The sequence below is a fragment of the Protomyctophum bolini genome, assembly GCF_963924005.1.
Source record: "Protomyctophum bolini genome assembly, chromosome: 13".
Lineage (NCBI taxonomy): Eukaryota > Metazoa > Chordata > Actinopteri > Myctophiformes > Myctophidae > Protomyctophum > Protomyctophum bolini.
The window spans coordinates 5,854,193-5,877,217 of NC_137874.1; the positions used below are offsets into that span (position 1 = coordinate 5,854,193).

At 42.7% G+C, this 23,025-nt stretch overlaps 1 protein-coding gene across 3 annotated transcripts in view; it reads right to left on the minus strand.

Moving 5' to 3' along the window:
- Nucleotides 1-20,257, minus strand: part of LOC308327432 (glutamate receptor 3-like) — an 87,876-nt gene extending 67,619 nt beyond the window's left edge. For all 3 annotated transcript variants that reach the window (XM_080780899.1, XM_080780898.1, XM_080780897.1), the window contains exons 1-2: nt 20,070-20,257; nt 19,482-19,640 (exon numbers count right to left, since the gene is read on the minus strand). In XM_080780899.1, the coding sequence (XP_080637025.1) occupies nt 19,482-19,640; nt 20,070-20,157 (247 nt within the window). In that variant the 5' untranslated portion in view covers nt 20,158-20,257. The remainder of the gene's footprint in view (nt 1-19,481; nt 19,641-20,069) is intronic.
- Nucleotides 20,258-23,025: the final 2,768 nt, after the last annotated feature.

Genomic DNA, 23,025 nt, shown 5'->3' on the forward strand with positions numbered 1-23,025 from the left:
GTCGCTACAGTACTGTACATGTTGTTTTCTTTCACCCTGTTCTGTAGTGTAAAGCACTTGGTGTCAATGTCTGGAAATCAATTTGACTTCAATGAGTCACTGGAGGAATTCACAAACAAGCCCACTGCCAGGGTTCATGTTTGTAAATTGTAGCATTTAGATCATAATTTAATGCTTAAAAATACCATATCTACTGATGACAATCGATGGAAGCACAAGTACATGTGAGATCGAGAGGTGAGATCATTTCTAATGGCTTCACGTCTTCACATGCAATGAATCAAAGTAGGCTACATTTCAATAAATTTGACTTTCAGGCCACTGGGCAGCCTTCAAATCTAGCCCTATATTGTGCCGATGAGAGTCATTTAGGAACTTCCAGGAGAGGCGTGGGAACACGTGACGTAGCGGTAACGCTTAACCAGATGGCCACAATTGACACCGAATGCTATAGTGTGACTATTTTCATGCCAGACCCCTGAACAGTGTTTTTTGCCAAGTTTGGTGCGGATTGTAGCAATGTGTAGCATGTGGCACCCAGGGGGCCCTGGTGGAGCCCCTGGGGACCACATGTGATCCTTGGTGTTTCAATTATTTTTATTTTATCGATGCAGCAATGAATAAACATATGTGTACATTTAGCTGTATCCGATATGTAAATATACCCCCCCCCCAATCAAGGTCAGAACAAAACAAATAAAACAAAGACAGACAGTACAAGACCGTAAAAGTAATACACTAGTATTGAAAGTACTAATAAAAAAGAAAATTAAAAACAAAAATTAAAATTAAAACAGCATTTTCCATCAGGGTATGGTATCTAGGTTATACATACATTGTATCCATCATTCAGTTAGATAGTAAATTGCTCAGATGGCATATTGAGCCTTGTGTAGTGGAAAACCTTATACTCAACCCAAGGCATAACGTTGATGTGTTTAACATTGAATAACCATACAAAGAAAAAATACACAGATAAAAACAAAACCTTGATGATCCCCTAAAAGCTGCCCTGATCTAAACTTCCAGGTCGCTCAGTCAGGACTGCAGTCTTCGCTGAACACGAGACCAAAAATCCCCTATAACAAACATGGTGTTTCCATTCTGATGGCACGCCATGCCTCCCCTTGAACAGCGTTTAATTGTGCCGAGTTGAGTGGCAAGTGAGCTGCTCTCTGTGGCAAATATGCTCTGGCGGTGCCCTTCACTTCCCCTTGGACTAGATGCAACGTTTGCTCTGCTAATCAACTAGAAATAATGGGGGAATCAGTGCATATTGGCCACAGCTCTGTCCTAATGGACAAATACCCTGAAAAACACAACTGTGCTGTGCAAGTGTTCTTTATTTATTTATTTATTTCGTCCATTTGGCATCTCTAGGGCTGTGTTACTATATAGTGCTACACTATAAACGGTGAATATATATATATATCTACAACAAGCCTTATCTACGTATTTGCCATATGTGGGCTGATGACGAGCAATGAGCTTTGGCTATAGAAGCACTCAGTGCATTAGACATTATCTTTGTCTAATTTTATAGTTTTTTCTTTTCTTTTTTTTTGTACACAATAAATTGTTTTACAAACGCAAAATGGGGACATGTCCGGACGGAAGCTTGGCTCCGGTTTTCCTTGCTCAACGTTAATGGCATGCAGTAATTGAGGTACAAGTTGGTGAACCCAGTACACCCAGGGGGCGGGGCCCATCTGTCTGACATCCATATAGACTGTGTGTCACACTGCCTCGCCGTGCCTCATCACTTGTTCAGCGATGCGTGCATTCTAAAGGGATTGACAGCCGATGAACCGTGAGGTAATATTTAGGAAACCTTCGACTGTATATATATATACTGTAACCAACAAGAGAAAAGATGACTCTGTGATCTCGTGATTTTTTGGGGGGGTTTCAAAGCTGCAACAGCAAAGCCTGCAGCTCCACTTCACTCGGAAGTGGAGCATCCAGTTCATTCACAAATCCACATACCGGTAACTATGAATTCAACCTTCTATTGCTCCATCAGCCTATCACATTGACTCCTTCGTGGCTTTCCACCTTGCTCTCTCTCTCTCTCTCTCTTTCATGTTTAGCCCGTTGACTCACAGTATATATATTTTTTAAAGATTCGTTTTTTCTGGCATTCTGCCTTCATTGATAGTATCAAGTGAAGATGGACAGGAAAGAGGGGGGGAGAGAGAGAGAGAAGGGGAGAGACACGCAGCAAAGGTCGTCATGAACGGGACTCGAACACGCGACGCGCTGTCAGGACAAAGCCTTATATATGTGGCGTGCGCCTGGACCACTTGGCCAGCGGGCGCCAACACTCACGGTATATACTTGACACTCATGGCAACAAAGTATATCGTGGTTTACTTGGTTTTCAGGGAAACCACTGGATTCCATTTATTTCAACATGAAAATCAACTTATAAGTACCATAAAAGTCCACATGGATGGAATTGTTTTTGCCATGAATGCAAAACAATTGTCAAATCATTATGTGCAATATGCCGGTACTGCGAATAGACAATGGCATGCACATGGTAGCCTATATGGTCCTTTTGTGTGTTGGAAGGGCACATGCAAATCTGGTGCAATGATGACACCTACACTGTGTCTCGACAAGATAAGAAATGGAATTGAAGAATTGTATATCTGCTCGCTATAATCAGGGATAGACGGTGGTCCACATGGGCAACACGCCGCACACATTATCAAGAATCTACTGCTATAACAATATTCAAATATGGCTTGATTAATGTCATTTTCAAGACCAAAAAAAAACATTTGACACATTTTAAATTAAACGTATCAAACTTTCCACTTCACGTTGTCTCTTTTGAGGGGGGGCTTGAGAGGATCAGCCAGGAATTAAAAAGATGTCACAGCAGATGAATTACCATTCGCTGGAGATATCCTGTCCCAGATTTACGTGCGCGGCGCAGCCATGATTGTTTTCCCCCCAATAAATATCTCATGTTATCCAGATGGGGTCATAATATAAAAAAATGCTGCATGGTTCCGGATCTCCCTAACCAATTATATGCTCAAAATGGGCAACAGCAGCTTTGGTTTGTCACGGTTAACCCATTCTGACCTGAGATCAGATTCATACGAGGTTTCCACTGGACACACACACTGGTCTGATTAACCAATTCTGACCTGAGATCAGATTTAAAAAAATGTCAGTCGTTCTTCGATTTTTCAAAAATAGCAGACCTACAAGCTCGTAGCGCGCCACTCGGTGGCGCGCTATGAGCTTGTAGATCTGCTGTTTTTCAATATCTAAAGCATGACACGATGCTAACACCAAAACGGGTTCCCGTTCAGAATGGGTTAAATAGGCAGCCCGTTATCCTATACTGGACAAATACAATCAGACAACACTGGTAAAACAAAACCTGTCTTGCACATGCAGGCATATAATCGGGACACGGGTTTATTTTACTGTACGTTAAGAATCAACAACACCATGGTTACGCTACAGTGCAGTACTGTGCACCTTTTTCCAGAGCTAACCCATGCTTATACAAGCATGAAAACAAGCCTTTATACTTCACCTCCTCCCGTTGTTTTAACACATACAAAATGTATTAGGCTATAGCCTGATAAATGGTCAAATATTTTGGGAAGATTGATAAAAAAAACTAATATTGTCATAGAAATGAAGGCGTATATAGACAGCACACTTCCTCAGCATTGACAACGCTGAGGAAGGCCTGTCAGGTCGAAACGCGCCGTCCGTTGCCTGTCCATGAGAGGGATACAGTCATAAACCATGACTGTACGTACCTCCAATTGTCCACAATATATCGGAAATACAGTATAGATCGTGAAAGCATTTATTACATGGTCCAAAATATATTTTTAAATACCGCATTATGTTTTTAGGCAATTTTTGCACAATACTTGGCTTTATCTTAAGCGTCTAACGTCATTCTCACACGTCCCGATCTAATTAACACCTTCTCCGTCAGACGTGCCTTTTGTGAGAGACACCGGTAGCATAGATAGACAGTACCCTCCCTCCCTCCCTCTCTCTCTCTCTCTCTCTCACTTCTCTCTCTCTCTCTCTGCTCTCTCTCTCTCTCTCTCTCTCTCTCTCTCTGCTCTCTCTCTCTCACTTCTCTCTCTCTCTCTGCTCTTGACACCTCGTTAAACTTAATGGTTGGATGCAGCGGTCCCAGCAGCCCTGACACTCAATTGTGTTTCTCTAGAAAACATGGCGATGTTTGAGACCAGAGCGCTATAATCCCATGCAGGCATCTGGTAATGGATACCTGCATGTATATACCCGCACAGTGTGTACCATGTCGCAAAGTCTACAAAGTGAACTCTCTGAAGCTCTACCGCCGAAGGCAATGGAGTGAAGGAAATCACAACCAACACGCACACACACAAACACACACGCACACACACACACCACCCAGCCTGGTAGTAGCACGCCGTTCCTAAAAGAACATGCACACACCTGCATATTTATTTATGCTGATGTTCGAATCTTCATATGCCTGCTTATCACGCATGCTATCTGTGTTTGATGTAACCGGATTCCATCTCGTTCCCCTCTGCTCTCACTTCACCTCCATCCTCGCTCTTCTCCCAGAAATAGATCATTTCACCCACTTCTTTACACCTGTAAACCTGTCATGTGACAAATAAAGCTGATTCTGGTGCCGGCTGAATCTGTCCTTAAATGAAACACCACAGGCACCAAGTCAGAAAGTCTATCATTATTCATGTGACTGAGAACCTTATTATAAGAAGTCAAGAAGTTCTGTCATAAATAAGGGTCTGGACTGGAGGAAGACTTCTGGGTATAATACAGAGGTGAACACAACACCTCGCACGGAGAGCTTATAAATACATGATGGAGGAACGGAAAGCAGTCACTGAGACCCGGAGCTATGTACGAATGCAGAGGGAGTGTGCAATATCATTGTGTTTGTGCTATGGTTTGTTGTGCACCGTGAGGACAGTGGCATATCCCTAACAGATAATCTGCTGATTTGTGCACTGTTGCCTATACTGGGGGGAGGTTGTTTTTCTATAGCCGTGTTAAAAACCTAGTTCTCTGAGCTACTCTGGAGTCTGGAGGCAATCTGAAACCCATCGGCAAATAAAGGAAAAAACAGCGCCCTCTTTTGACGGAAGCCCACTGACAGTCTAGTCTCCAGACTACTCTGGAGGTAATGAGTAAACCTTCAGTTGATCTCACTAAAGTGGCCATGTAGGTGGAGAGGAAAAGGCCGGTGTTCACCGGGGGGTAAGTGTCGAGGCTGATGGCGGAGACATGTCTGAGGGTCTGATATGATGTCGAGTGAAAGAGGAGGACTGAGTGCATGCATGAGACACAAATGCTTTCTACATAGCAGCTTTTCCGTGCAGAAGACAGGGTCAATTTACCATCATTTTCATAGAGGGTGGTTTGAACAGATATCAGCTTTGTAAGTTCATGGGTAGGTTTATCTTAAAGATGGAGTGCCACAATTTTTGTATTTTTCCAGTTTTTCATGTGTCTATGAGGTGACAGTACTTCATCAGTCACCCTGGAGTCGTTTTTATGTGCAATGGTGTATTAACTTTGTATTTAGGGTTTCTTCCTGGAGGCTGAACCCTTGACAGTCAAACGGGCCAATGAAATAAACAGCAATATAGTGACACCACACTATCAGCCCCTCCCCTAACCCCTCCCCCTTTATCATACAACTACAGCTGTGGGTGCGGCTTCAGTTCAGGTGGATCACCACCCATCACCACCCACCAGGCAAACCAGGCATACTTAATGAAGTGGTGGGCGTGTCCACATGAAAGCATGATTTTAACAAATACTGTACACTTTTTGGAAAAAGTTCTTCCCCTTATATTATAATAATACCTGATGATCATGTTTTAGGGTGGAAAAAAATTGTGGCACTCCCTCTTTAACCAATAACCATCATATCGAATTTGATAATAAGCAAATGTTCTGCATATACAGTATAGAACAGTTTTAGCTAATACAATAGGCCAAGATAGAGGGGTACAGGCTATACAGCACGGAGCAGCGCATGTTCGACCCGACCGCATGTTTCTGCATGTCGGTCCGTCGGTGTGTCTAATCTGCGTGTTACAGATATACTTCTTTCTCTTGCATTGCGTTTTGTTTTACAGACACTTTGAAGCTCTTGCTATAATATTGTCTTTACTTTCACATACAACTATACAACTACTTTTCTCCAGGTGGGTTTAAAGCAGCAGCTCTATATAGGGGGCATATGGCCAAACTGTGGAATTATACATAGACCAGAAGAACTTAAGATGGGGAGCATGCCGCTCTGGTTATGCAACAACCAGCGGGGGCAGTTTTACCCTCGGCGACAGAGCTTTTTATAAGGCAGCCCCCTCCCTGCCCTTTGGAACTCTCTCCCCCCGTAGATTCACAAAGATGCCAACATTGGACTCTTTCAAGTGAAGAGAGTATAGACAGTTGTTTACTCAGGCTTTGGGCAATTTGTTTGTTTGTTTATTTTTAAGCGGCCCCCCTGCTATATAAACAGCTTTTGTCCCTGCGCAGACGTCTCAAGAAGACGTGCCATTGACCACGGTAAGAGAATTCCGGTCAAATGCCCGCAAAATTTTGTCCCTGCATGCCCGTCTCAAGTTTTTTTTTGTTGCCATTGACGATGAACGGAGAAATGACGTCAGATTCAAATTATCTGTATTTGTGCCGCGGATCCCCATCTGAAAAAATAAATAGTTCCAGCAGACCTACAAGATCATAGCTCGGCACTCAGTGCCGCCCTATGAGCTTGTAGATCTGCTATTTTTCAATAGCAAGTATAAATTATAACACATTATAAATTAAAACACCAAAAGGGGTTCCCGTACAGAATGTGTTAACAACGCAGAGTTTATTTATACAGTATATATTTTTCAGCTGCAGATTGTCTCACTATAGGTATACGTTTATTGGGGTCTCGTGGTACTGTACTGGTTGACCAGCAGCAATTCATGGGTGTGATGCAGCACCGGTTGTCCAAAACAAATATTGATAAATCCGCTAAATCCCCATAATGGAATACGGGGATTCTTCAATATGAAGTCTATAGTAGGCTACTGATGACTATAGAGACAGACCTGGACTCCATAATTGAGCATGTCTGGCAAGGAACTCCATATATGGGCATAAAAGGGACACAGATAGAAGACGGGTATACAGTGAGTAATAATATAAAAATCACACCCGTGTGAAGTGAGGGGCGCTCTTATCATCGTACCATCACCATGCATCATCTCATACTGGCCAATCAGAATGCCTGTTGCCTGTGATTGGTTAGCAGATTTGCTCGTTTTACATATGACATACATTTTCCCTTCAATGTCAATGCGTTTAAAGGACAACTTTAGTTTTTTTCAACCTAGGTTGTTATGAGAGAAAGTAAAAGATGAGTGTAATTATTTTTTCATTTGCTGCTTTCTTTCGTTTTAGCGATTTTAGCTGTTTTTGACAGGGGGGCGGGGGCATTCGAGCATGGGGGCTAAATATGTATTTCTTTACAAAACTTCATAGCGATTTCTTTTTTTATTATTACTATAGTCCTACTAGACCCCAGGAAATTACATCTGGCCACAGAAGATCACAGGATCTACTGAATGTGAAGGTGGCCTACTGGGGGGAAGCCACACTGTGTCATAGGCTCAATATGTCAGTTTGACACATTCAGTAGATCCTGTGTTCTTTTGTGGCCAAATGTAAAGAATAAAAAAATAAATCGCTATAAGATTTTGTAAAGAAATACATATTTAGCCCCGTTGCTCGAATGCCCCCGCCCCCGCTCGAAAGAAAGCAGCAAATGAAAAGAAAATTACACTCACCTTTTACTTTCTCTCTAATAAAAACCTAAAACATGAACCGTGGTTGAAGAAAACGTCATAAAAAGCGGAATTCTGACGTCATTTCTCCGCTCACCCATTTTGTATAGAAATGCCAGGCCAAAATGGGTTAAGCAAGCATATAGGTTATTTCTGGATGGTTGCTGAACTACATGTCTGTTGGGATGTTCCATTACACTCACAGTTGAGCAAAATATGGAGATAGCAGCACACACGGAATGCATTATTCACACTGAAGGTTGAAGTGCAGGGCATTTCTCCTCGGGTATTCATGGCTACATATGAATGTACAGTATAAGAAACATAATATAGGTTCCTCTCCATCAACTCACAAATCACACTTAAATGGACGGGGGCCGGTTATTTAAAATCATCCCCTGCTAAGTTGGATTGTCCCTATAATCTGAGAACCACTTGTTGTATGCAGCCCACACATGCTGTACTAAAACAACATCGTAGGAGGAAAAACCAGCCGCAGTGAAAGACAGACAGGGCCAGTAGACTCTTATATGGTAATTTCACCAGGGCTGTTGCAGAAAAGCGCTGGTAAATTCCACCTACACATGCTTTGCATGCTGCAGGAACAAGAGCCCCCCAGACCATTTTAACCCATTTTGACCTGGGAATGATTCTACAAATAAATGCCTTCTAAATCTTTGACAGTTTTCTGAAAAACGCATGTTTCTATGTCAGTCATTCTCAAACTATTTCATGTCAAGGACCCACAAAAATATCTGGATTTGGCCACCGTTCCGGGGGCTTCTGCCAAGATTTGAGCTAAAAACGTTCGCTCTGAAATAATATATATACAAAGATTTGAGCCACATTTTCACGATTAATTTTTTTTTCGCAGACCTACAAGCTCGTAGCGCGCCACTCGGTGGCGCGCTACGAGCTTGTAGATCTGCTATTTTCCAATAGCTAAAGCATAACAAACATAATGCTATAAACACCAAATGGGGTTCCCGTCTAGAATGGCTTAACAAGAGGCAAGGGAATAGAGCATGCTCCGTGCATACAGTCATATGTTTCTTCAGATATTAAATAAGTGACTTTTGATGCTCTGCAGCAGAAGGTGATCATATTACTGTGGTACTGTAAACAACAAAATGAAAAGATTATAATATGTGTTGCTTTTGAGGAAAGCGAAAGATTCCATCATTTGCCATGCAAAAATAGTAGCAGCGTGAAGGTGTGATGGTGACATTTAGTGTACTTTGAGTTGCATATTACAGCATCATCACAGAACAGTACTCCTTACATTTATCGTACATTCCATTGTTGTGTCATGTGCACGTACCATTGTGCACATTTTATATGAAGTGCATGCAAGCACATATCTACGGTATGTACAGGGTAAGCGGTTATATAAAAAATATTGTAAATCTAGATATTATATCAGTTTTATGTATAATAACACAATTCACAATACAATTATGAAGTGAACTTAAGTATGAAGTACGCATAATGCAAGTCTTTGAAAAGCTGCAACTTTTCAGTGCACCACTGGTATGGTTGACCTGCTTATTATTAGTAGTTCTATGTAGTTCATAGTTTGTCCTCAATAATGTTTAGGACACATTTATAGAATCGTAGCAGCTTTCAGAGGCAGTGCTGCTTCGTGGGGCACATGACTAAGAGTGTTGTGTAAGACTATGGAATATTGTGCCTCACTATAGTGCCATCACTGTGGCTTGTCAGTAATGATCACTCTCGCTCCGACATGTAAGCACTTTCTGATGCAGTATTATGAGGGCACGGCCGCACGGCACATCCCACTATCTAAACCAACACAACTAAAGAAGTTCTGCCATTTCACAGCATCATTATCCAACACAGCACTGCCTGCCTCATGGACAGCCTGGGAAAGGTGTGGATGGGTTGAGCGAGAATATAACGACATCTTCTGACATAATAGTTGACACATACTGCACTAGTGCACATACACATGTGGCTATTTTTGAACCGAGCATCAGAAGTCTGTGGTTAATTGGAGTTTTAGCTATATAGAAACATGGATTTTCTCTCCCCAAAATATTCTAAGCCTGCATTCGTGTGGGTCTTGTGAATGTGACACGGAGCGACCGCCTTATAGCAACTAAATCCCTAAAAGCAAACGTTCTGTTTGGAAAATTATAATGTAACACTAACACAAGTCACACCGTAAACGTCGACAGGCCGCCGCCACGCTATGCCTTAAACTAAAGAACGGCGGCTATTTCAGTCTGTCTTCAAGTGGGCCAAAGACCCCCCCCCAGACCACTTACTCTTCCCCACAAGCAGTGAGAATCCAATCCTGCTTTCTTGAACGCTTCCTTAATTTGATTCTGTGTCCAGACTGACTGTATACGTTCAGAACAGAGTACACAGCGCAAGCAGGTTTAAAGCCAGCGGGTCTGCGGATGGCTTTTATATTATCTTTGTATACGGAAAGGACACTGTGCATGAATGTGCACCGTGTATAAGCGTCGAGACATCTCATCATCTTGTGATTATACTTATTGGACATTACTATAGTAGTGCCGTAGCCCTGAGCGTATCCCATTATCTCCCTTGTGTGTATCTTCTGTGTATCTTTTGTACCACATCTTGGAGCTTCGTCTAACTATAAATGTCTCTGTCTGTACGTATATGCCTGTGTGTGTGTGTGTAATCCACGTAACTCGAGAACCGTTCGCCCCACCGACTTCAAATTCAACACACGCGTTCCACACCACAGCAGGGAGAGCAGTGCCCGGTGTCGAGTCGGTCGGACCCACGGTTGTCCAGAGCCGCCACAAAAAGGCCCATCGTCCATATATGGAGCTGGCCTGTTCTGACCTCACAACACTCCATATTTGAGCATGCCTGACACAGGACTCCACAAGCTGGCTGCATATACTCCATATTTGGGCATGCCTTATACAAAGAACTCCATATATGGGCATAAAAGGGAGACAGACATAATACCTGGGTGGGGAATGCATTTCCAACTTGCATCGTTCCAAGTAGGCCAGTGCCCAAACGGGCACCGCTGTAGAGGCTCCAACGCATAATATCTGGGTGGGGGCATGCATTTCTAACCTGCATCGTTCTACTGCCTACTTGGTGTTATTAATGTTCTGACCATGGTAATACATTCATTCATTATCATGGCTGATCGAAGTCTTGCCTGGAAGAAAGAAGCCTCTGGCCCTGCGAAACCCCTACTTGACTGGAGAGGTGAAAGTCAAACGTCAACCGCTGTACAACAAGCAGTCGTGGGAAGGCCCACAGTTGAACCCTGAGGCGGCTTAACAGCAGTGGTACAATTTCATAAGCCGTCACACACTGAGCATAGACGTCTCTGTTCCAACCAACCCGACAGTTAATCAGTGGCGCTGGGAAGTGTGCAGTGCTCTCTCCAGTGTGGTATTAACCCATTCTGAACGGGAACCCATTTTGGTGTTATAGCATCATGTTATGCTTTAGCTATTGAAAAATAGCAGATCTACAAGCTCATAGCGCGCCACCGAGTGGCGCGCTACGAGCTTGTAGGTCTGCTATTTTTGAAAAATCGAAGAACGACTGACATTTTTTAGAATCTGATCTCGGGTCAGAATGGGTTCATCAGACCAGTGTGTGTCCTAGTGGAAACCTCGTATGAATCTGATCTCAGGTCAGAATGGGTTAAAGTAATACTGGAGCTTTACTGTGCCTCAAGAGAAATTGGGAACTAGCTTGAGAAGGGGAATAAAATTGTTCCAAATGAAATTTGATCAAGGGGACATCTATTTCTGTGACGAGCAATGTTATTGTTAGCTCCGTGAAGTACAGTATAATAAGAGGTCGGTAAAGGAAAATATCTTTTTTGAGAATGCCTGCAACGCTCTGTCGTGAAGCATCTCCGTTACACCGTCGCCCATGCTCCTACATTGCACAGTTATTATGAGACCATAACACATTTGGCAAATTATTCGAAAATCCACTTTCGAGTTATCCAACATGTAATGGATAGAAGTTTTTCAACACTTAGCCTAATGCACATCTGAATTCCTAAATGAATTATGTTCATAACCACAGGTCTACCGGAGAAAGAAAAGAAAGAAAAAAAAACGCTTAATGGATTTTGTACAAGCTGTGAAATTGCCAATACAATCTTATTCATTTCCCATTACCTGTCCTCACTTCAATTTGAAACTTTTAATAGAACAACGCTTCAGCTTAATTCCACACTGACTAGATTAATAGTACAGTCAACGACTGTGCTGGAGCCCTTTTTCTCCACCCACACTCTCCCCTGCTTTGACCCCAGCCTTAATGGACGACATTGACGACCTTCTCATTTCTGCATCTATGCGCACAAAGCATCCTAGCCTGGGGCAAGGTGTCTCACGTCAACGTACTGTACGTACAGAAGTTCCAGTTGAGTCACAGATTTGTGACATACTGTATAGTGAACAACACATCAGCCGTCTTTGACCAACGCAGGGAAGGAGTACAACAGTATGGTCTACAATACAATAGCCTAACCATTCTATTATATGAACGAATATAATACAATGACTGTTCAAGCCAGTGTTATGACCTGGCTCTTGGGCCATAACAAAGGAGCAAGACACACGGCTGTTTAAAAGTGCACAAACGAATATTTATTTACAATATAACCAACTTAATAAGAATCTAAAAAAAACACACAGGCCCTAGTAGGCCAAACTACAGGGGCTGTGACACCAGTGTAATCTCTGCTATTTGATATTTCGTTGCCATTTGTAATGTAAAGCTCACTGTATTGTAGTTACGGTATGAAAAGTATACATTTGCATTTAGAGAGGTATAGATGCTTTTGTCCATACTAAAACAAACAGGAACTGCACACTTCCCTACTGGACTGAGGCCTTCCGACATTGACCCATGCTGTCAATATCACAGTCAATGCCATCAGGGCATCTGCAACAATCATTACACAGTGACCCAATCAGAGGAGAGTGTGTGGTGTCCTCCTTCACTCTGCTCACAATCCATACTGGCTACGCTAGACAGAAATGAAAAAGTTGGTTCTATACATCAGGGGTAGGCAACCTTTGGCACCGGTGCCAACATTGGCACTAAGGAGGGTGATCACTGGCACACTGGCATAAGTGTGAGAGAGAGGACTTTTGGTTTAAAATAAACTATTTAAACTTAGTCAAATAAGTCCCTCACATTTGTATGTACAGTAAATTACATCCTGCACATAATTATACATTCATTAACCCATTCTGACCGGGAACCCATTTTGGTGTTAGCATCATGTTATGCTTTAGCTATTGAAAAACAGCAGATCTACAAGCTCGTAGCGCGCCACCGAGTGGCGCGCTACGAGCTTGTAGGTCTGCTATTTTTGAAAAATCGAAGAGCGACTGACATTTTTAGAATCTGATCTCAGGTCAGAATGGGTTAATCAGACCAGTGTGTGTCCAGTGGAAACCTCGTATGAATCTGATCTCAGGTCAGAATGGGTTAAAACTCTGAACTCTGACTGGGGAGGGAGTCTGGGAGATACGTGGGTCATTGCTCTGAGACTAATGATCATTATAACAATGTGAAAGAAAATATTAAAAAATAAGGATATTTCCGGTGGACAATCAAAATGTGTTGGAAATGTTGATGTGGTGTCATTCAAATTAATGTTGACATGGCACACTGACTATCCAGAAAATAAAAACATGGCACTTAATTCCAAAAAGGTTGCAGACCCCTGTTTTAAATGATTGATACATGCTCTGCTTTATCTTGTTTAAGGAAAGAAAAGAGCAGAAATGGTTTAATGAAAGGTGACCATCCTCTGCCTGTCAGAACTGGATGTTCCAATCCATAGAATGAGACATGCAGAACTTATAGTTGTTAAATAGCAACATGTTATAGATAATTTAGTGTAGGGCATTATGGACTGTGGACCATTGAGCTTTTTCAAATGTAAATAATGCATCTAGATTTCTGGCCAAGATAAACTCTCCTGACTTAGCAAGAAATAGAATACCACAACAAAGGGATGCAATTTCTTATGCTTCAGCAAAACGTTAGTTCCAATTAAAGACCTTCTGATCTTTGTGATACTCCCTAGTCCCTATACTGTACATCCACATGTTCAAGTCTTCAGGATTCAGGAGACAATGAAATCACCTTTCCTAATTAATGTGTGAACATTGATCCTATACAAATGTAATTATTCTTCTTTTTTTCCCCTTCAGAGGTCGACCACAGCGAATCATCTGCCTCCATCTCACCCTGTCCTCCGCCTCCTCTTCTCTCACACCAACTAACTTCATGTCCTCTTTCACTACATCCATAAATCTTCTCTTTGGTCTTCTGGCAGTTCCAACCACACCTCAACATCCTTCTACCGATATATACTCACTATTCCTCCTCTGTAGGTGTCCAAAACCATCTCAGTCTGGCCTCTTTGGCTTTATCTGCAAAACATCTGACATGCGCCGACCCTCTGACGTACTCGTTCCTGATCCTATCCATCCTCGTTACTCCCAGAGAGAACCTCACCATATGAGTCTATGTCCAGCTCTGCTTCCTGTTTTTTTTCCCAAGAAAGCTCTGAGAAGGAAGAGAAGTGGTCACGTGACTGGGCATGAAAGTGTCATGGCGTAGCCCAGTCACGTGACCACTTCTTTTCCTTCTCAGAGCTTCCTTGTTTTTCCCTCAGTGCGACCATACAACATAGCGGGTCTCACTACCATCTTGTACCCCCTTCCCTGTCATTCTTGCTGATACTTTCCTATCACACATCAACACCGGACACTTTTCACTCGTTTCTTCACCTCTTTTCCACATTCTCTATTGCTCTGAAATGTTGACCCCAAGTACTTAAAGTCCTCCGCCTTCTCTACTCCCTGTATACCTTCCTCTTATTCACACACATGTATTCGGTCTTGCCGCGGCTAACCTTCATCCCTCTCCTTTCCAGGGCATATCTCCACCTCTCTGGAGTTTCCTCTACCTACTCTACTACTGCTCTCACTACAGGTCACAATGTCATCTTCAAACAGCATGGTCCATGGGGGGATTCCTGTCTAACCTCATCTGTCAGCATGTCCATCACCGTGGCGAACAAAGAAGGGGCTCCGTGCTGATCCTTGATGCAGACCCACTTCCACCTTCAACTCCTCTGTCACACACCCATAGCACACCTCACCACTGTCTTACAACTTCCACACACTCCAACATACTTCTCTCTGTCACTCCAGACCACCTCGTACAATACCACAGTTCCTCTCTCGGCACTCGATCATATGCTTTCTTCAGATCTACAAAGACAACGCAGCTCCCTCTGAACTTCTCAGTATCCTCAAAGCAAATATTGCATCTCTGTACTAGTACTCTTCCTTGGCATGAAACCATACTGCTGCTCAGAAATGCCCTTAGTCTAGCCCTCCACTACTACTCTGTGACTCTGTCCCATAACTTGACTCTGCTCATCAACTATATTCCTCTGTAGTTTCCACAACTCTGCACGTCACCCTTGTTCTTAAAAATCGCCACCAGCACACTTTCGTCCTCACTAAATCTTTGAAAGTTCCTGGTTCACCACGGTTACCTCTTCTATACTCTTTGTTCTGTCTTTTGCGTTACGTAAAATGTAATAACTTTTCAAATAAAAATCACACCCGTGTGAAGTGAGAGAGAGAGGCGCGCTGCGCTCTCTCTTCATCATAATCATATCATCTCATCATCTCATTCCGGGTACACAGAATTTGCATCCTCACCTTCGTCTTCAATGTTTGTGTTAGGACAAAGTCCGTGTTCACACACACACACACACACACACACAAAGCTGGATGTAGGAGCGGAGGGGTTATCGCCCCTCAAAAAGATAATAGCTCAGTGTTCCCTCTAGCTAGCGGTTTAAATTGCAGCAGGTAGCACTCTAAGGAATTAACTTATGACAAGTATGGTCTTTTGCAAATATGATTGCACTATACCCGTGGCGACTTGTAATCTGGCACATGGGAAGGACTCCAATTATGATCCTAAAGAAGCGTTTTCTTGAGCTAATGTAGATTAAAGGTAGAACTCAAACGCTGAGATTGAAAGTACTTCCGATAATCATCTCATAAATGCAATGCTAGATGTGCTTGAACTTGAGTATTTTGGGGAGGTGATTAAGGAAGACAAGAAAACAATTGTTTCTAAACTAAGCTATGACGGCAATGTCATTTGATGCATTACATCACCGTAAAGACGTCATAGATGTGTGTGTGTGTGTGTGTGTGTGTGTGTGTGTGTGTGTGTGTGTGTGTGTGTGTGTGTGTGTGTGTGTGTGTGCATGTGTGTGTGTGTGTGTGTGTGCGTGTGTGTGTAAAGCCCAAACCACACCAAAGGGTCGGGTGGGGACAACACAGTTTTAAAGGTCAACCACACCAATGCAACCTTAAAAAAAACATTTTGTCTCGACGTGACCCCTTGGTGTGATTTGGGCTTTAGAGAGGCTTGGACTTGGGTTACTGCTTTAGTCCTGATTTGGCTTTCACTCTCTTCACTCTCTCAGCAACTACTGACAAACACCCTTGAGCAAGTAGTGAGTTCTGGCAGAGCTGGTAGAATGATGCGAAATAACCTCTTCAGACAATGTTTATAATAAGGCTTACAACAAGGCTGAAGACCCGGGGGGATAGATCATTTTCCGCTGTTACGCTCAAACTGTGGAATGACCTTATAGACCATGGTTGGTTTAAATCACGTTTGAAAACTCACTTGTTGTAGGCTACTCCTTGGCTTTGTCACAGTCACAGACTTTGCTTGTCTTGTATTACTCTGTTATGTTCGTGTTCTGTTCATGTCTCATGCAGCTGTATCTCATGTATAATCAGTCATCATGTGTATATTAGTCGTGTTCCCCAGTCAGTCCCCTGTGAGTCCTTGTCGAGTCAATGTTTGGTGTCACATCATGTTAATGTTGTATCTTGTTAGTTTGTGATTGTGATGTTTTCTGTGACGTTTTGTATTAAATAAATCACACCCGTGTGAAGTGAGGGGCACTCTTACATCATGACGTAAAATAGACACTATGACGTAAAATTCTCCATTCACAATGGGAATTTAATGTTTATCCATCCATCCATCCATCTTCAACCGCTTATCCGCAGTCGGGTCGCGGGGGAAACCGCTCCACCATTGTGTTCCAGACTTCCCTCTCCAGAGCAACATTAGAGACTTCCTCCTGGGGGATCCGAGACGTTCCAAGGCCAGTGAGTCGATGTGTTTCCTCCAACTGCGCCTTGGTCTGCCCCGGGGTCTCCTCCCAGTGGGAAGTGCCACAAGTGCGGAACAGCGACTGCAATACCGCCTCTGCCGCTCCGATTTAATGTAGGACAAAAATCACACCCAGTCTAACTCATGTTGATTAGGTGATGTAATGGTGATGTAAAACAAACGGTGCCAACACAAACATTAAACGCCATTAACAATAAAGAGACAATATGACGTAATGAGGGACAATATGACGTAAATGTTCCCTTCATTGCCAATGGCATTTTTAAAACAAACATTGAACTAAAAACAAACATTAAACCTGTATATAGGAGGGACTAGCACCCCTCAAAAATCATCCAATCTTGGGTTTTGAACTCTACCTGCCTTGCTGTCCTGCATGTGGGTCCTCACCACACCACCGGATCGTGACAGGCTTTCCATGTTTCAGACTGAGAGTTACTGTTTCTCTAGTATTTTAGTATTTTATTTGGTTACAGAGTGTACACAGCACTTTGGTTCAATGCTGTCGTTTTAAATGTGCTTTATAAATAAAGTGAATTGTATTGGATTGATAACAATAACATACTAAGTATATTCACTGACGTGGTTAAAATATATTAGCTTCTTGGGAGACAACTAGTCCAATATGCATCATTAAGCTACAACCTATAACAAATGACAAATATACAATATGTTGCTCAGTCTACAATCTAGATCACTCTTGAATTTTATTGCAACTTAAGTTAAAAGTAAACAACCACGATGGGAAATGGGAATAGGCAACAGCTAAAAGATAGCCTCTGTGCATGCTGCATTATCATTTGAACTGTAGCCTGCCTTGGGGAAGCCTTCCTTATCGGGTTTGTTATCCGGTCTTGAGCGGATGGCAATGATGTAGTCCCTGATTTGTAGTCCTCAAGCAGGAAACCACGAGCCGGAATCAGAAGTACCCCAAAATCATAATTTTAGGTAACCTGACTCCGCCAGATGGTGGCAGTAGTGAGTTCCTCCTGCTGCCTCCATCTGGACTCTCTCGAGCAGAGAGGATGTACCCCGAACCAGCGGATTTGGGACTGATCAGCGGCAGCTATATAGAGGCATGACTGATGACGCATTTTCAAATTATTATGGAGATATCAGATTGTTTTCCCCCCGCTGGTTTGGCTTCATGGTTTCTGCTTGAGAGAGACCAGATTGAGGTAGGAGGGGAGAACTCAGGTAAAAATGTTGGGGCCTACTCAATAAAATCCTTGGTGCGGCGTAGTTTTTCTAATTCTTTTAAATATAAATATATATATATATATTTATATAAATATAAATTCCAGAGAATATTTAGGGTCTGTATACCTTTTGTTATCCCACGGGGAAATTATATTTTATTGGGTAGGCCCTAAAATGATGATTGTGGGGAATTATTTCGGGTATAGTTCTTATTCCGGTTGTGGTTTCCTGCCTGATGACTACAAATGAGTGACTACAACATGACGTCAATTATCCGCTCCAGTCCGGTTCACACAGCAATTTAGTAACACAGACCAGGTTTTCCTCCAAGGTGGAAAGCCCACGGTAACGCGAGGTTAACTGTAGCCTATACTATGAAGAAGCTGACTAAACCTTAATTAGTAAACACAATTGGTTTGTTGTAGCCTGTACACATTCACTCTCTCTTAAGTTCAGCAGTTCCATCTAATAGCATCGTTCTCCCAACCCTGAATCACTCACGTTAACATGCCCTTGAGCAAAGCAATAAAACTCCCTCCTCTTGCTTGATGACCATCAGTGGGACACTCATTCAAGGAGGGAAATTACCATCAGCCATCATCTAAATTATAGCAAATGATGGTGCTTGATATAAGCAGCCATTTGTAAAGTGTTCTGTCTGCATGGTATCATTTTTTTATTCAACAAGCATGCACTCTGAGGGGAATGTTTTACATGACCAAACCATCCACAGGTGTGTGTGTGTGTGTGTGTGTGTGTGTGTGTGTGTGTGTGTGTGTGTGTGTGTGTGTGTGTGTGTGTGTAGGGGGAGAGAGAGAGAGAGATAAAGACAGAGAAAGCGAGAGAGAGAGACGGCACTACAGTGTTTTTTGCTACACAGCAACTGTCCATGGTAGTAGGCTACTCCATTTTTGCTATATTAAACAGGGGACTATCCAAGGAATCATCTCCTTCCCCTGGTCCCTGGTTTAATCAATTTCCACACAACCATCACAATAGGCTTATATAGTTCATAAATAAACAAATAACTTCATCTAAATTACAGAAAGTGTGGTATAGGTTATAGCTGGCTCTATTGCTGCGAATACAGTTTGGGGCAACAAAGGTTTTATATACATGAGGTTTGTTGATAGCAGCAGGCTATACATATTCATACAATGGCATGAGTGTCGTGATACTCACAAGCATGTGTGACAGAAAAACTGTTTGAGGACTCAAGGTTGTCGACATTGTAATTGAGATGGAAGGGTTTCTCCGTCACATTCTGGTTTGTGTTATATAGTTGGACGGCAAACCTGAAGGCGCTGTGCTCCTGCACTGTCGAGCGCATGAAGAGTCCACCTGTGCGTGAAAGAAGAAATGACCATGTCGTCATTATTGTCAAATCAATTGCTTAAGCTATAAATAACAACCTGTCTTTTCCAACGCATGACACATTAGCCTATTATATGCGTATCGTGCGAGTGAAGACAATCCTATAGCTATAACTGCCCCACTGCAGAGAGGCTGGAAAACTTCTGGTCCGACTGGTCGCAATACATGATAATATTGTTTTTGATTATTTGAACTTCAGGGGAATTTCCACATAACAAAGGAGCGCAGATCAGCTAACCGTTCAGTGTAAGTAAACTTGACAAATAAGTATTATGCAAATAAACCCTATCACTCAGTGCGACATGAATCCGACACTTGACTTGTACAAACACACCCGCGGTTTAGACTATAAATATATATATATATGCAAGTGACAGGTAGGGAGAGTTAACTTACCAATGTTGATCTGATTCGGAAACCCCGCAAACGATGTCCCAGAAAAATATAATAAGAAAAGGACGGTCGCTCTTGCGCGATACCACATTTTCTCCGACAACTGAAATCAACTCCTTGGACGGACGTAATGAAGGAAAATCATGAACACAGCTGATGCGCAAAAAAAAAAGGAGAAATTCCTCAAGATGTGTCCGAGTGTCCGGTCTTCTCACTGTGTGTGTGCACCCACTGCAAATGTGTCAGTGCATGACAACTATAATACACCACAACGCCAATTATCTGCCGCTAAAAGAAAAAAAGGCACTGATTTATCTCAAAGATGGTGGTGGAGCGAGAACCTTGCAGGTCTCATTGTTGAATAAAGGATCATCCAATGAATTGGCCAGCTGCACGGGGACGTTCATCAACTTGACGTTGAATTAGAAGAGCAACCTCCGTCCTCACGTCACTGCAGAGTTGTGGTGTGTGAAACGGCGCAGCCACTGGTGTATAGCAGGCTATAGGCTATATACTGTTTGGCGGCAATAACACAACATCAGACAGTATATAAAGCGCTTTGGGTACTATATAAATTATATAAATTTGAGATATTATTATCAGTCTATAGTGAATGCAGTCTAAGCAGTCTTGTTTGGCCGGATCATATTATGAATGATTAAAATTAATATGACACATGACATCACACAAAATCTATGTCGTAACAGGCCAATTAGCCTATATCCATTTGAAGTATAGCACACACACACACACACACACACACACACACACACACACACACACACACACACACCTTAATTGCTATACAATCATTTACAGCAGGGTTTCTCAAACTTTTTGGGCCCAGGCAGGTACCCCTTGGAGGGGAGAAATATATTATTTACACCCCTCATCCTCGCAATACTACCTTACATTTATATGCCATTTGGAACTATTTTATTCAAACAGAAAACACTATACTATTCGTGGCAATTCAACTAAATTGTTCAGGGGGCCACATAGTCAGCTTTTAATCTCATATTTGACACAACATGCTGGGATAATTCAATTGCCAAAAAAAAAAAAACTTATTTCGCGGATCCCCGGGTCGCGGACCCCACTTTGAGAACCGTGGATTTACCCTCCCAGGTCTTTTATCAACCCTCTTTCCTTGCATCAAAGGTGGTGTAGCCTAATCTATATGCGTTTTGTTGGACCTGACTGTTTTCTGTGGTGGTGTGTGTGTCGTTTATTGATTTGGCATATACAAGTATGATCATTCTGTGATCACATGATTATATATCATATCAACTAGACTGTAGAGCACAGAGTCAGTAACGATGGAAGTTGGAGATGAATGCCCCATCCGGCTATAGCCTATGCAATACCCGTTGTAGAGTCAGAGTACCCGTTCCACCCATCTGTCCCTTGTATGCCCATATATGGAGATTTCTGTATCTGTCTCTCTGTGTCCCTTTATTCCTATATATATGGAGTTCTGTGTCAGGCATGCCCAAATATAGGCCGGACCCGACACCGGGCACTGCATTCCCTGTGGGGGTGTTGAACGCGTTTGTCGAATTTGAAGTTCGTTGGCGGCGAACCATAGAGTAATAAAAGGATAGAGACTATGACTAACTTTTGGTTGTCAAATGCGGAAGTGCAACCGAGCGCTCAATGTTATAAAGCCCAGCTGCACAGGGGTTTCCTCGTCATGAATCCACGGGTCCGGGTCCGCCTGCAGTTCACGCTCCAACCACTAGGGCAGAGTGCTTCAACGCTTCAACGAGTGCTTCAACACTTGGGGTGAACGGTTCTCGAGTTATATGGACTACGGGCATGTAGTCCATGTAACAGGCGAATGCCCAAATATGGAGTGTTGTGATGTCAGAACAGGGCCAGCTCCATATATGGAGCTCGGGCAGAGGCCTTTTGTGGCGGTTCTGGACAACCGTGGGTCCGACCGACTCGACAGCGGGCACTGCACTCCCTGTGGGGAGTGGAATGCATGTGTCGAATTCGGTGGGGGGGAACGGTTCTCGAGTTACGTGGATTACAGACGTACACACACTCGAGATATCATATGACTGTTTTTTGCTATACTGCACAATACAGAAAGAGATACAAAAGTGGTTCAAAATATTGATGGAAAGCATGAAACATTTAAGAAGCTCTATCATCTCAAAGGCAGATCAGAAGATACCAGGTTATGAGTCATCATCAATTATGTCACGGACATTTTAAGTGCTCCAGATTGAAGTCTGCAATAGGATGTTTATCCTATTGCAGACTTCACCATTTACTAGCAAAAATGAATAAATGTAGCATTGTACTGCAGCCACAAGTTGCATATTTCTGCCTTCTGCCTCTCGTTTTGATTTTCTCCTCCCATTGTATATAGCGTAAAAATGAGCTTTTTGTGAAGACCAAAAGAATATCCTTGAGATAACGTCTTATCTTTTGTAATGAAATCCCGTATTGTAAAGGGAATCACGTGATATACCGATTCTTGGTTACTGTAGTCGCTCTCTCTTCACTACAGGTTAGACTGCGGGTGCAGTGAGCTCACAGATGTCAGATGAGGCCACCGCCACTATACACTATACAGTACAGTACAGTACAGTACAGCAGCTCTCTGGCAAACCACAGACAGGTTATACTGCAGCACTGCATCGTGAGCCCTTCTGGTTTCAAACAAGATAAGACCATTCTGGCTGTGTCGGGTGATCTTGATCAAAGAAAAGACCTTTAGTATATTAAGGTCTTCCGGTTAAAGTGATTCTTTGTCCTGAATGAGGACAAAAACCAATCTGCTTAACCACCGTATCCTGCCGCGAACATTCAGCAGAAGTAACACATCTACAAGCTCACAACATATATACAGTATATAGTATCATGTTGTGACCGATTGTGAGCGTGGCTATTTTCAGTGAAGATATTTGGTGTAGAAGTGGAAAAGGAAAGGACCAAGTAGACCCCT